This window comes from Watersipora subatra, chromosome 9, assembly GCF_963576615.1.
Source record: "Watersipora subatra chromosome 9, tzWatSuba1.1, whole genome shotgun sequence".
In the NCBI taxonomy this organism is placed as follows: Eukaryota; Metazoa; Bryozoa; class Gymnolaemata; order Cheilostomatida; family Watersiporidae; genus Watersipora; species Watersipora subatra.
In genome coordinates, this window is record NC_088716.1 from 46,871,404 (window position 1) to 46,887,280 (window position 15,877).

Genomic DNA, 15,877 nt, shown 5'->3' on the forward strand with positions numbered 1-15,877 from the left:
ACTTCCTCATGGAAGAAAGGATTTGGTTACTTCCTCATGGAAGAAAGGATTTGGCTACTTCCTCATGGAAGAAAGGATTTGGCCAACTACTCTCATGGTTTGGACTTTTAGCAAGGTGCCTTAATTAATAGTAGCACTTCTTCTCAAGTATTTAAAGATTGAATTCAATTAATTTTCCTTGTTATATCATTAGTTTAATCCTACTTTTATATGGCAAAAAAGTAATATAAAAACTACTTTCCTCTCGGAGTAATTTACTACTTACTTCCGGAGTAATTTAGAAAAACTGCACAAGTAGTGTGAACATAAACAGCAATGATAAATTGTGGCTTGTAGGTAGGAGACAATCTGCTGCATAACATCAAAGAATAAACATTTTTTAGATATTATAATCTGCGACATAATAAGCAGCTTTGCAATCTTAGCCTTGTCGGTTATACTCCACTTTGTTACCTTCCTTTTATGATTCACACCAGTGCACTTATTTTATCTGTTAGATCACCGTATTTGCACTTGAAGGCACCCATGACCAAATTGACTCAACTCTGCAGGTACATAGATATCTAAGGTTGCTATAGCTTTGACATATATAAGCAGCCTATTGGGTTGTCGCAAACCATTTATGAAACTTGGGTATAAGCAAAATTGAGTGTATGCATTCTCTTGAGATACATCAATTGTAAAAAGGCAATGTGAATCTATTTATCTTCAATTTTGCCTTTTCGTAGTTAATAAATAATCCAGTTAGCTGATAGAACTGATTGCGCAGCCTGCCTTTGTGATTTCGATCTAATTCATTTTTCATTTCAATAAAAAAATATGTAGCTTTTTGTGCAAAAAAAACTTGTGTTAACATGTAAAGAACTGCTGAAAATATAAATTCCAAATAAGTGAGGCTTGTTGCTCTGCCGGTAAACCAGATATTCCAAGACATAAATATTGATATTTAAAGCCACGATTGGTTATAAGCCCCAACTGACTGTTTTTATCACAATGTACACCACGATGAAGGCTAATTTCTTCATATTTATATGCTACAGTTGTGCAAGCTGCACATCCTATATCAACAGACTTTTGCAAATCCTGATGTTTTTAGCAGACCACAGACATGTGGAACTAACATACATTACATGTAGTTATAAAAATACAGAGACTAGGTAAGATATTGAGATTTCCTTTTATTCACGTTATGTATATACACAGTGTTAGACATCAGGGAATGAATATACATACATCATGAAGTACTCAATCATACTCCTTGTACATCATTCTTCCATTCAAATAAAATAAATATGCAAAAGATGCATTTTATCACAAATATAATTCTAGCATATATAACCATAGAACATACTGAGACAATGTCTAAACGTTAACAAATTTATGCCCAAAAGGGTGACAGTTCCCGAAACAATAATAAAGACCACGAGAAGACAACCCTGACACCATAGATGAATGCACGGGAAGAGTTGATAATTGCCAACAAATGGAAGAGAAATGCCCTATTGCGTAGACAGATATAGTAACTGACAGGAGATGAATTTACACACTAGACTTGACCGGATAAATCACTTGATTGGTATAAAGAGCATTACACTAGCTATGAATTAAGATAATATTAATTACATCAGTTGATAGATCTGTACAATTGTGGATATAAGCCAGGAAGCACCAGTACCAGTGTAGCGACAATGTAATGCTAGCCAGTAATAACAGTAATATAAATTATAATAATATATCTGTACAAAGATATGACAGTGTAGAGCAGGTTGCCAAAAGAAACAGCATATATGAAAAGGTTAAATAGCTCTAGGATAAAACGTGAGGAGCTCTACTGCAGAAACTTCCTAGAAAACAGCTGGAGGGTACCGATTAACCGATTTAATTTTAATTCAATTTAGCAAATTGACTAACTTTTTAACGATGAACACCCTTGGTCTCGAGAACTACTGGCCCCATTTGACAACCTAGGAGAGACGAAGCCCTCAAAGCCACACCTTACTGAGCAAACCTCCAGCTCAGCTTGAGTTCTTAAAAGTCCTCAAGCGCCAAAGGAATTTTCATGAGGGGCAACTACTAGCAGCATGTCACTGTTGTTGGAGTAGGAGACACGATCAGATTCTGTACTGGGCGTCACAAAGCTTGAGATGCATTCATAGGATTTGCGAGCGAGCGTTAACGGCCATGGCTCATTCCCACAAAGACGTTCTTCATCTGTCACTCCCAAGAGGGTGCGAGAGGGTTTCACTGAAATACAAATGAAAGCGGTGTTACTAGAAGTCAAATGCAGTAAGTGTGAACCGAGCAACTACCATGTCGCAATGCGCTAATGTGACCAAATAACACTTCCTTTCTAAGTACATGTAACATCACAGCAACTGCATACTATTACCAGCTCTCCTAGCAAAATGTATGATCTATTATTTTCATTCCTCGTAGCAATTGGTCAACTTGTAAATTTATACCCTCTCTAATTGCCCACCAACCATGAGCATTAAACATTCACAGCATAATCTGGAAGGTTGATAAAATGAGTGCTTTGATCCATATCAACATTCCTTCCTTCCAATTTCAAAATATCCTTACAACCTTCTTCCTCAAAATATGTATATATAACACCGACTAACCAATAAAAACACTTTTATACAGTGTATGAACCAATGAAAATCTAGTTCAATAAAGCACAACACTAACCCTGTTTGAACAATGACATGAATGCAAATTTGAGTCCAAAACACCACATAACTATCGAATTAATTTTTTTCAAATCCTAAAAAGTTGTCATTCAATAATGTACAGATTAGAGTACAATCACAGCTAATGAATAAAACTATCTGTTAACAAGAACAAAACAGAATGTAAAATGACTTGAGCAATTTTAATAAATAAAACAATAATTAAATGCATCGATTAAAAAAACATCTGGTTCATGTCCGTAAGACCTGCATGACATGGAGACATGATTGAAACTTACTGGCTGTAGCATAGGAGTCAAAAGTGTTAGTGTCAAGTGAGCCATGAGAAGATAGTGAGGAGGAACCACCCTGTCCATATGAAGAACCAAAGCTAAAGGGCATCCAGTCACCAAAGAACACAGCAAAACACAGGACCATGACCTACAAGTTCAAATGAATATCGTGCTTGAGGCACACCAGGTTTATACTCATTAAACTTCAGGTGTTGACAAATAAGCGGAGCAACATACATTTGATACCACGAACGGAATTTGACACAAACATACTATTTTTAGAATTTAATGTTTCATAGTGAACTTGAGTAGTAGCTTACCATGAGACATATGCCAGTCTGGGAGGCGCTCTGCTGCGGTGCCAACTTCTTCACCATATTTTGAAGCTTCGTCAGTTGAGACATCAGCGACAGGTTACTCCGTTCGTATTTATCACATTTGTTGCGCAGGTCTGTGTTCTCTTGTGATATATCTTCCATTCTAAAGAGCGGACAGTCAATAGATTATTCGTGTGGCAAAATACCATTAAAGCGGGTAGACATTAACATTAATGAGATGGATACGGGACATATAAATTGAAATGCTGAAGTATAGATAAAAAGAATTGAATTAACAACTGTGATGAATAAAAAGAAATTGAAGTGTTTGAAAATTTATCGCTTCACATAAGTACTGGCTCAACTGCAGCCATTGGAAAGCTGAAGAAGATTAGCCCTTGTGAGAGATATCGAGGAGATTTAGTCAGTAAGAAGCCATCTTGTTAGATAACCAATAAGCTTTTGAGGGATTAGTTCGGCCAACAGCCAGGAGATGTGCAATCCATCAGAGAACGTGAACAGACCTTTGTCAACAACACCGAAGATTATAAAAACCTTTTTCATGACCATAACTTTCAGCTACTCAACTGATAATATACAGTAAATGACGTGTCACACCAATATACAAAGAAGAAAGGAAACACAGATGATACCATTTAACTGGTGAATGGCTGAGTACTGGTGATAAAACTCATACAGCTAGAAATTGAAAAATTCGCAGCTTGCGCAACAACATTTGGCATGAGATAACGCTGTCATATTATATCATTGGTGTCACAAACTATCAGGATATAAAAAAACAACTAGAGCCGTAGGCATGCCAGAATTACGGCATTCACATCAGCCAATGTGCCAACCACATATCAATAACGATAGAGCAACCAGGATCAATAGCAGCATAAGTCTGAAGCCCAATAAAAATAATCTACAATGAGCAAATGTACTTGAAGCCCATACAAAATGTTTGACAGAACAATCCTAACTCCCAAGCTGATTACAACAAATCCACATTGGAAACTGAAAAACTCCGAAACTTAAAATATCACCTTGACAAAGTGAAACAAACACTGAAACGGGAAAAGAAAGGTACGGTTCCTCTCTACTGTACCGTGAAAGGGTGACAAGTATTAAGCTGCTCGGATGAGCAAATAAACAGGATAAGCGGATTAAAATCTGCCATAATCCTCCTCATCTCGGTAGAGATAGATAAACCGACTACGCGTGCCTATCCACCAATCGCTGTCAAAAACAGGACAACATCCGCTCTGAATGTGAGCTTTAACGATGTTACGGAGATTCTGGTTAACAAAGTTGTCATCATTATCTCAACTCCGGTAAGGTAGTCAGAGCCTGAGTTCTTGTTGGTGAATGTTGCGAGATACTTTAAACTATTACAACTAGTTGCCAGTAGCTAGACTAAGCAAAAACTCAAGAATGTCGCAATGAGAAATACATGCTGAATACTAAACATGTAAATTTGATAAACAAATCAGAATCATCACCAGCAATGAAAGGGCAATCTAAGAGAGGAGTCATTACATCTAAAATGTCTGCATTTAATGAAATGGTGTTAAGTGTAACGGAAAATAACAAAACCTAAAATTTCTGAAAATGTCCGACATAATTAGAAGAGGAAGATATTTAAAATTCTTAATGGCCACAATTGGCATGATAGATTGGAGAGATTACCATCTAGCGCTTGAAGTCTTTCCAACGAAGGAGCTAAGAATGTCACTGATGATATTCAAAATAAAAACGCTAAGAGAAACGCTTTGTTGAAGAACTGCAAAAAACTCTATAGCGTGTAACATGGGCAAGAGTATACCATTTATAGGCTATCATGGATCATTGGACATGAAATTTCAAACCAATCCTGAGCTCTATAGACAGCAGGAGCGACGTAAAACTTGTAGAGACATTTCTATACATACTCTCAGAGATCAAAAGAATAGCATTATATCCAGCTAAACATTTGTAGCCGCGCAAGTCCGCGTGAGAATAATAGTAGTAATTTAGTTTTGTAGCCTGGTGCAATATTATATGCTAATATGAGAATCTTTACTGGACTATTATGCCTATCATAAGTCAAAGTGCTGGAGTATCAAACGATCTCCTGCCACGACATGACAAGCATGACAGGTGATATCAAGTGAGACAATTGTCAGCAGTGCGAGAATAGGAAGTCATCAAGATGGAAGTATTTCTGCAAATGGAGTGTATGGAAACCAGGTGGTGATTTAATTATAGAATGCAGATTATGGAATGGATACAAGGGCAGCAACAGGAAAAAATGAGAATGTGACAAGAGGAGATAATTCAGAAATTGTAGCGGTCGTAGAGGTGGGCAGGTAATAATAAAAACATTAAAAGGTGTGTTATTTTATCCATGGTGATTCCTAGTGAAATTTCTTTGGTAAGAATGGTTAACATTAGATCTAATAACTACTTATAACTTAAGTGAACTCACAAGTTCACTCACTGGACTGAAAGTTTGGGTTGAAAACAGCAGCAAAAGAAGCTGAAGCCCAAAAGTAACGAAATGACTCCATTTGTGTTTAATTTGGTTCGAACACGGATAACCAAGGTTTGCATTTAATTGGACAACACGATTGATTCAATGATTCACTAGACAACAATATGACTTGTGTGAAATAAAACATGAAATAGCTAAAATGATATCATTTTAGCTGCACCTTACAAACTTGGGTCGCAGTGAGGCCAAACTTCAACCCTCTCCCATAGGACGTCTTACATAAGAAAAAATTGGACAATAAGAAAACAAAAGACCATAAATAACCAGTTACCCCTATAACTAGAATAATTACTTTTTTTCCAGATGATCCATATACTCCTTCCTCTTTCTTCGACTCTCTTGCGCCGAGATTTTGTTTTTTATTTTTCTTCGTACTTTTTTCAGATTTTTTTCTTCAATTTTTGATAAAGGCAGTTTATGTGGAATTGGATAACCTTCAGAAATCAGAGTTCGTTTTTCTTCTTCCGTCAGCACAAGTACGCCAGAGGTTGGAATCTGCAAACAACAGAAAGCTTAATTTACTCATTATACAAATCTATGGAATTTACAGATTGCAGCAGAGGCTAATCAAAGGAATACTCAAGCTACGGACCAACATTCATGCAAATGACTTAAAATAACGCAACTTAAATCCCCCATATAGTTTGAAACAGTGAAATTTGAATAGCATTAACATTATACATTGATTAGATCAGTGCCAACCTTCCATATCAAAGATCTCTATAATAAGATTGCATAAAAATAGCTTACGCTTACAAAAGCTTGTCCGAAAACATCAATAACATTTTTTCTTGACAGATAAATTTTGAACATCCAAAATTAACATGATAGACTAAAAACCAGAAAATAAAATGTTTAACAATTGCAAGAAAAGTAACGCAAGTTTGAGACAAACTGATAGTGATTGGTTAATGCTATTCAATGGTGATTGGTTAATGCTATTCAATAGTGATTGGTTAACGCTATCCAATAGTGATTGGTTAATGCTATTCAATGGTGATTGGTTAATGGTATTCAATAGTGATTGGTTAACGCTATCCAATAGTGATTGGTTTTTGCCAGATTTAGGAAATTCTGCATCATCATCAAATAAAGCACTACACACAACTCTAAACTGATACTTGTTTCGCTGGACAACCCAGTAAGTCATATACAGGTATGGCAACACTTTATACTGCCAATATTAGTGTACAGCTCTGCTTCGTACACATCTCAACACAGCAGGAGTTTGCATTGTAGTCTTGGGTCCAATTGCTCCTGGCTAGCCTGGGAATAATCAAATTATCACTTTATTACTCATTGTCCCAGAGTAACAGCAAGGGTGCTGTTGATTAAATTAAGGCCAACCTTGACAGGGCCCCAATAACAATTATATATCCTCCAAATGAAAGCCTCGCAAAGTCATCTGAATCTAACTGAGAAAGGCTAAGAAAAAACGGCTTTTGATTATTTTTATATTCTCATTTTAAACGTGCCAACAACCAAAACATGATGCTACAAAAAGATAGACCGTGTAGGGTGTGAGAGGGCAGCTTAGGTATATTAATTACTTATATATTAATATATTATTTACCGGTTGGGAATAAATGGCAGTAGCAGGGTTCAGTTCACGCTGATTAGATTTGAAGACAACCTGTCGGACTGGACTGGGGGTTGGACTCTCCCTAGGAGATAGCCCACCATCGCTGTCACTGCTAGAGCCCGGAGGTGTCATTGGCATCACATTCAGGTAGATTCCTATAATAAACCCACTTTATCAACTGCAAGGAAGAACCAACACAATTCAAGTAAAAGCTAAACAATGACTTGGCATCAAGAGGTTGGCACGAAGCGACACACGCGAGCCTGTCGTTGTACAGTAGAGTGATGGAGAACACATTCACGATATCATCGGGACTCCGTTCAAGAAGTTTTCATCGCTTTGAAATGCGGTTAACTGATTTCGTAATGCCTACTAGCCCAGCAATAATCCTATGCCCAGTTTTAGAAAATATATTCATCCCACTCATGGCATTTCAATCGATCTTATTTGAAAGCAAACGGAGACACTGACTTCGGTATAATTAATTGCCGATCCATCCTAAATCTTAACAAGACATAACGAATGCATCCTATTGCATTGCATCAGCAATAGGTTTAGATCTGCAGCGAGCAAAGATATGCAGCCTAGGAGAGAGATGAGCGGAACTACAGAGCTGAGTTATATCTTGATCAGCTCCTTAAGCAGAAATAGCTGCGATCTTCATTATAGCTGATCTTCATTATAGCCGTGTCACAACAACACAAGATAAAATATTATGATATGACGCGACAACAGCTGTTACAATTCACACTCCAACCGGCTGTATTCATTGCTAAGGACTGCTCTACAACCTGCTGACACCGCCTGTCAGTGGTTTGTAAAAATAGCTGATTACGAAATGATGTCCTGTCTGAGAGCGGAACAGTTTCACCAATTATAGTAATGTACCCTTACGTTTGTGAGGTATCTAGGTGATTACTATTGTTGTATAATGAAGCAAGAGTGCGCCGGAAGAAGCCTTAATATATACAACAACACACTTTGTGCAAACTTGAAAAGATGACAACGTACGTACGACACATCTCGTGCGGCTAATTTCTCAAACTCCTCAGGTATTAGAGATAAACTAGCGTTTTCACCTTCCCTATGATGTTAACATGCTAGAAAAGTTTGCCCATGCTGATGAACCTCTGTTATGACACAAATCTGATAGACAAAAGATCAATACATTGAAGGATAAAAAACACAGCCATAGAAGAACATTGTGTCAGCTAAAATTGATCAGAGTCAAATCGATAAAACTGTTACGGTATCATATTTATGTCAAAGATTGAACTGGTCAAAAAAACATTGCTCGTGAAGGAAATTTGACCATTACAAATCGACCAAATTATACCAAAACGTAGCTATATAATCTGTGAAACAATAAATATGATGAACAATTTGCATAAAATAAAACGGATAAAATAAAGGAACAAAATAAGATCATAAAATTTCTGGAGAATGCAACACAATCATGACTGCCCCAATTATTATTTTCCCATTCATAATTTCATAAAGTGAGTGGCGTAGAGAGGCATAGATAGAGTGAGAGGCATAAAGTGAGACGCAGAGAGTGAGACGCATAGAGTGAGATGGATAGAGTGAGATGTTAAGAAGTTGATTAAAAACAGTAAATCTAATAAAATTTGATGACCAAATAACATAATAATGCTTCAAATTTTAGCATCAATCAAATTTTAGTCATGGCTAGTGGCTCCATGATCACCTATCTACACACGGTAATTCGACATTTTCATATTTTCTCTTTATAGTGATTTAGTCATTACTGAATAATTTCAAGATTTAACCAAGTACAATGGCAGCAAGATTAACAGTATTTACACAGCCATCCACTAGAGGCCAGTAAACCCTCAAACTCCTCCTCGCTGGACAGCAAGATAGGAGCGCTCAACAACTCCCTGTATACTTACATCCCTGTTTACTGTATCATTACACTTACAGTGTATATTTACACTTTCCTAATCCTTATAGTTAACCATTTGAATGATGCGAAGTAGGCATTTATAACACTTTGTACAAAACCATCATTGCGTTTTCATGCTTCAAAGAGATCTTTCGTAGAAGTCGCTAATCCTTTGAGTCGCAGAAGATTGTAACTAACCAAAGCTCATTAATTCCAGTCGACTTTCACAGTAAAACCAAATGAATTTAACATACTAATAAGCTTCTCAGAGCTTTTTATATGGTTGTTAACAGATTTCAGTTATTTATTGCAGTAAATCTATGATGCGTATAATTCTGTTCTGAGCTTATTTATATTTGAAGATTGTCAATACTAAGTTTTTCATGCTTTTGATTTTACCTAAAATTATATTAATTACACTTTTAGTCTATATTATAGCTACCAAGCTATCTTAATACAATCTGGATATCATTTATGACAATCTGAGACCTTTGAAGATATCCATTTCCATTCATGAAAGGCATCTTCATAGAATCTACTCTTCAAAGTGCTAACATTGTAAGAGAAGCTCACTTCTATATAGTTTAGCGTGTCTCCAAGCACCAAAGGATGCTATGAAGAACTGATCTTCAAAGGAACACAGACAATAACAACCTATAGGAACACATACTCTGACCGGTGAATAAATGGCAGTATATAATTAAGTATTGGAAATGGTTGCTAACGACTCATAACATTATAATAAAATAATAGATAAGATTATTTTGCTCTACCTCGACTACTGATAACTATTGACTAGTGTCAAGTGTGATATTTACAGGGCACCCTGGGCAGGTAGAAACTGCTAAGAACCGGTGATCGAGCCTCTGCAGCGGTCATGTTATATATAGAAGCCTCTAATCGCTGGATAATTCCCTCAGAACAACAACCCCTGATCTCTCTGCTAAGCTCTGCTAACATTCAGCGATAATCCCAGAGATTTAGCGAGGCTGGGAATCACATAGTAGTTTTCGAAACCGAACAAGCCAAACCACTACTACGAAGATGCAGAGAAATCAGCATTACCTTACCTTCATTGTTATGTTTTCAAATCCAAATATTGAATATAAAAATTTAAAAGTCATGTTATTAAAGAACGATGTGTTATATTATTCTTAATCTCTCAAAGGTCTGAAGGAAGCATACGACGCGCCTAGTGAATAGTACGATATGACAAATTGTTTCTTGTCTCATACCTTCATCTAAGTCATCAGACATGTGCTGTGTAACCATTTCATATCGTTGAGGGTTGACAGTCATAACATCGGACTTGGGCTGGAGCTGCTTCCTCACTAGTATGGAAGACGACTTCAGCAAACTCTACAGACATATAAATGTATGCAGATGCGCGTGCACTAGCGGTGTAATGAGTAGGATATAACAAACATTCAAAATGTGCAAACGTGTGAATTAAGATAGGTGTAGAGGAAATCCGGGGCAAAATGAAGAAATATTTTGCTTCTGGAGTCGGCAAACAAATAAAGCGGTAATCCACCGCAAATGACAATTCGAGCAGCTCCTCCAGACAGGAACTCAGTGCGCTTATCTGGTCAACAGGAATGACTAGGATGAGAGAATAACGCAGAGACATTACCAGCCAACATTAGAGCTAGCCAAATGGGATGAGAGATGAGGGGAAGTCGTTAAGTCGAACTATGACATAAAATTATGACTGGCACTCTAATCCATACCGACTCTACTCAATAATGCAGTGGAAACTGAGTCTTGCTCCAGACAGACACTATGACTTATCAGATGAGAAATAAATCACGCCAGCTTTCCGGCTTGGAAAGCGAACGGCCTGGAAAGCGAATGCAGCCACTATCACAACACTATAACAGCTACCTGTTGTTGTGACTGACGCCTGGCTTCAATTATAATTGGCTCATTCTTGACAATAATTCTAGGTTCTTGCTTGGTCACTGTCACGGTTTGCACTCTTGGCCTCTGTGTCTCCGATGCATCAATTTCAAGAAATTTCTACAAAAAGGCGAGATATGATTTTAAAATAAAAACATGAAATTATACAATTATATGTAGGCTTCCTCGCCCAATGAGATAATTATGTCAGCCTAATTAGAAACATATGGGACTTGCCAAGATGGATACCTTGCAATTGGCTCTAATCTAATTACCTCGGCAGCAGTTAACCTGTCTTATCATAGGCCATGTGCAAAGATAAGGGAGACACAAAGTTTTACTTTTAAACTTTGAATGACCTACAAGTTTTTTTTCACTTGTATTAGTAGAAACCATCGTCGCTGGTGACCAACACAATATATTAACTCGTGTTCTGCTCCTCGCGCCAGACATTCCAGTTGTTGCGCCGTAGAGATAGTTCAAAACAAGCCAGAAAGCAATGGTGAGGGTGATTGATGGTCGGAGTGATAAATGAAATGGATGACGTAAATGTAAAACTGATGAATCAGATTGGCCATGGTGCCGGCACTTGAGGAGCAGATACAACCGCATTTAATCTGCGTTTCATAATCTGTGTAGAAACTGCCGTACCATATCCAAACTAGTGAAGAGCTGACTAGTCAACCATAGTTATCCCAGTCACTGATAGATGATGATCTCTTCAGGTACTGCCAGCTCTTATAAAAATCGTTGAGCATGATTTGTCATGCGAGCAAAACAAGTAAGCACCTCTCGTCTTATCCAGTGATAGTTGGAAGGACCTAGTAATGGATGATCTGACCCATTGTTATGTCTCACCAGCTGGACACGCTCCCACATTTTACCTAACTACAATGTCTAGATAATACTGGCGATTGATCATCATCGAGATTCTTCTTAGAAACTTCGACATTACAGTGCGTGATGATCAAATTTATATACCATCTTAGCGCAGCAGTCCCTTACTATCCATTTCAATCTATGTCCATTATTCAGGCAGTTTGTGGAGAGAGGTTGGGGGCGGTACAGACTAAATTACAAAATGCTGGTAGCCGTAAGAACCGAGCCCAGCGAGTCACACAGCTCAATGGGGGACAGTTGATGCCTTCATTACTTACAGACAATAATGGCTTTAATGACCTCGGCCTGTTTTTGTTTAGCCAAGAATTCCTCTTGTTAGTGCATAATTCCCCGAGTAGCCAGGCTTTGACTACAAGCTTTGTTTTCTATGCTACGTTCTGAACTATATCCTTTGACCTATATCCTCCGACCTATATCCGCTATAATTGAAATGGTAGTTCTTAGAGCGTATGACTTGGAAATGCTTGTGCACCATTTCAAAAAATACAAATAATTATTTTGATGAATTTATTTATCGTAAACATATTATGCGTATCGCATATGAGACCGTATTGCATATGAGACCATGTGCAACAGATATTTCCGTGGCTAGATAACCCTCATGTTAAATTCATAAGTCCATATACTCACACACACACACACACACACACACACACACACACACACACACACACACACACACACACACACACGAGTAGATTTCAAGGAATGATTTCAACCTACACCGATTGCGTAATAACACTTCCATGTATTTCCCTACGTCATGCGACCACATTACTATAATAGACTAGTGGGCATATTTTTGGCAGCCGAGTTAATCAATTGACAATTTGTTAAACAGCTATGATGACATCCTTGTTTACTGCCTACCTAGATGATGTGATATCTGAAAAAGACTGATTTACATTACTAGTGTTTGTTGCTGGTAGTAAAGGTTCACACGCTGCATGTAGCTGGTGTAATGAATTTTGTTGTCAACTTTCTTCACATAGTGATCTACTAACAAGATTCCAATTATTGCCACATTAGCTTTGTTTGATTTATCAATAGCCAGTTGTTTACCATGCTAAGAAGATAAACAGAGTTAGCGAGTAAATAGTTTATCTGCATTCAGATCTCGGCATCTTGAATATACAGCAGAGGTGCTGCAAGCCGATGTTCATACCCATACCGAGCAAAGCTCCATGATACTGTCTCCAAAACAAAAAAACTGTAGTAAACAGCGATACTTTTGTTGAGTAGAAACAGCTGTTTCCTATAGCTGTAATAGGTCTAACCCTTTAGTACTCACTCTGTAATAACTTGCAGCAACACAACCTCACATGAGTAAATGTTAGGTGAAAATTTAAGCAATGAATCACCGAGTGCCGTGATTGGATAACACCCAACTGACATTTTTAGTTCAAAAGACAACTGTGTGTAATCAGGTAACACCTGATTATCTTATACTGTGAGATCTCTAGCCACAGCTGAAGGTACTAGTTGGGCGGCATACTTGTGAGCACCAAATCATCTAGGTAAACAATACTTTTTTACAAAGCACAGCAATTCTGGCAATATCGTCTTTGCACAAAATTTCAAACTTTATGGCTAATAAAAATCAATTAAACACAAATCTATCAATATCCCAAGCGTCAGCCTCGTCATCTTATATATCTTTTACATAAGATCCTTCCACTGATATTGCACGTTTCATGGTTAGTTTGTTTGACTAGCAACAAGACAGATAAGCGATTACTAAATGTAATGGCTAGGGTTGTTACCAACACCTCTTGTCGCACTTGCTATTAAGATGAGAGGCTAGCATTAAAAAGGGAGAGATTTTCAATGAGTCTCAGCGTTGCTATGATGACGGACACACTAATATGCTACAGAAAGCAAACTTTCACTTAGATTAGAATCAGCAAACACCATTGATTACCTATTGTGCTTAAACAAAACCACTTCATATAACACTTGATTTGGTCACATATCAAACAGTTACATTAACTAACAATTACATGATACCCGTAAGTAGAGTCGCTGGCAATCACGTAAACAAACCACTATGTGATAGACAGGCACCGGCCAAAACACAAACATTCCACAAATATGTGGAAGTAGTTATACCAGCATGACGTTAAGCCATTTCACCTAGGATATAATGATTATGATAAATTTACCCCATATAACCAATAATGCCCAGCGAAGGGTACCGGCAGATTAGCGTTATGATTCTTAAAAAAATATGTAACTTTTAAAATAATTTCACATCAGAATGAGACGAAGTTCATTAGTTTTTTGTTATACCATAATTAGCAATACTTACTGGGTTGATTGCGGGTCCAGTGTGTTCTTCGAGAGTAATATGTTGGGATAGACTAGGTTCATTCTTTACTGTTTGAGAAGCTCCTGCTTTATTTTTCCCAATAGAATAACTATGTTCAAACTTGACTGCAGGGTTTGTCATGGCTTCAGTCATCATCTTATCATTCAAGACAGGGTCATCAAAAATATCTAACCAATTGGTATTCAGTTCACCCAAGTTTTCCTGTCATAAAAAAAATTAGCATCAAGTAAAGAAACACACATAAATGACCAAAAGACTTCAACACTCGTTGAAAACCAATACAAACATGATAATGACAATATATTTATCGACTCATCACCGCAGTATGATCAGGGTTCAGTATTGCTATTTTGTAACGAGTGATGAGCTGTGAACTTACCACATCGATGTCTGCCGATTCGAAACCGCCGTCACAGTTAGTCTCTTCTATCTGCATTATTTCGTTCAGGTCATCAGTTACAGGACTCTTGAAAACTTCATCACAAGCATTTTCCAACAGCAGCATGTTACTCAATTCACTCTCGTCCATTTCACAAAGCCGGTCGGGAAGTCCAAAGTTATCCATCATAGGGAATGAATCCCAGGTGTAGTTTTGTTCCCTTCAGAAAGACATGTGAAGGTCCGAAAATAAAAAGTTTGAGAGTTTCGAAAAAACCCTCAAGTCCAATCAACAGCTGGTTGAAAAAAGAAAGCTCATTCAACAGGAAAACTCCCACTTATCATATTATTGGTCAAAGATTAAAGAATTACGCCCATGAACTTTATGTAAAAGATGATTGGCTGTAAATTACAAACAGGAAGCGAATAAGACGAATCAGAATCGATGACGATGGACAAATTTTATGAGTTACACTCTCTTGGAAACATTTTTTTAAAGTATAGACTGAGCGCCACATAATAATCGTAAGTTGAATTAAACAAGCACTCTCTGTAATTTCATGCCGTGGATTAAACCTTTGGCATCATCCAGACCAATCCATTTGGTTCCCATTTTAATTTTTCCGATGTAAAGCTAGCTTATTCTAACGATGTGGTTTCTGGAAATAAAATTGATAAAACGAAGCTGTTGGGGAAAAAACAAAATCAAAAAAACTGTTACTTATGTAATACTCAAGATAAAAAAATTGAGTATTGCTGCAACAATTTTATAACATCGTGTTTCTGTATTTGTTTTATGGCTACTTGAAATCAACATAAGGTCGACTCGGTATTGCCTGTCTAGACACGGTGTGACCCATATTTCAGCTCATAAAACAACCATTAGCACTTAACTTGGAGATTTTATTTTAGTGTAATGTTAGTATTTCATTCTATCTTTTTTTTGATGCTACTATAGTTTAATTTTAGGCGACGAAAGAATTTAGAAATATCAATTCATATACTTGCTCAACAGCCTATAAATAGAGAATCGTGATTGAACATATTTTTCTCATGATATAGTATATT

At 37.2% G+C, this 15,877-nt stretch overlaps 1 protein-coding gene across 1 annotated transcript; it reads right to left on the minus strand.

Annotated features, from left to right (window-relative positions):
* Positions 1-1,158: 1,158 nt before the first annotated feature.
* LOC137403965 (cyclic AMP-responsive element-binding protein 3-like protein 1) lies at positions 1,159-15,130 on the minus strand. The gene is made up of 9 exons (XM_068090107.1): positions 14,811-15,130; positions 14,411-14,632; positions 11,188-11,322; positions 10,539-10,662; positions 7,389-7,552; positions 6,108-6,310; positions 3,286-3,445; positions 2,972-3,113; positions 1,159-2,244 (listed from the first exon to the last, which is right to left on the minus strand). Exons 1-9 carry the CDS (start codon positions 14,997-14,999, stop codon positions 2,039-2,041), a joined length of 1,545 nt encoding a protein of 514 aa, XP_067946208.1. The 5' UTR covers positions 15,000-15,130; the 3' UTR covers positions 1,159-2,038.
* Between the last annotated feature and the right edge of the window lie 747 nt (positions 15,131-15,877).

Bases quoted from the DNA above. Each gene is read 5' to 3' on its own strand.
- LOC137403965 (XM_068090107.1), bottom strand. From the start codon at position 14,999: ATGATGGATAACTTTGGACTTCCCGACCGGCTTTGTGAAATGGACGAG. The intron at 6,311-7,388 runs GTAAATAATATA...TGTTGTTTGCAG, and splicing joins CTGCCATTTATTCCCAACCG to ATTCCAACCTCTGGCGTACT. The intron at 2,245-2,971 runs GTAAGTTTCAAT...TTTGTATTTCAG, and splicing joins TGACTCCTATGCTACAGCCA to TGAAACCCTCTCGCACCCTC.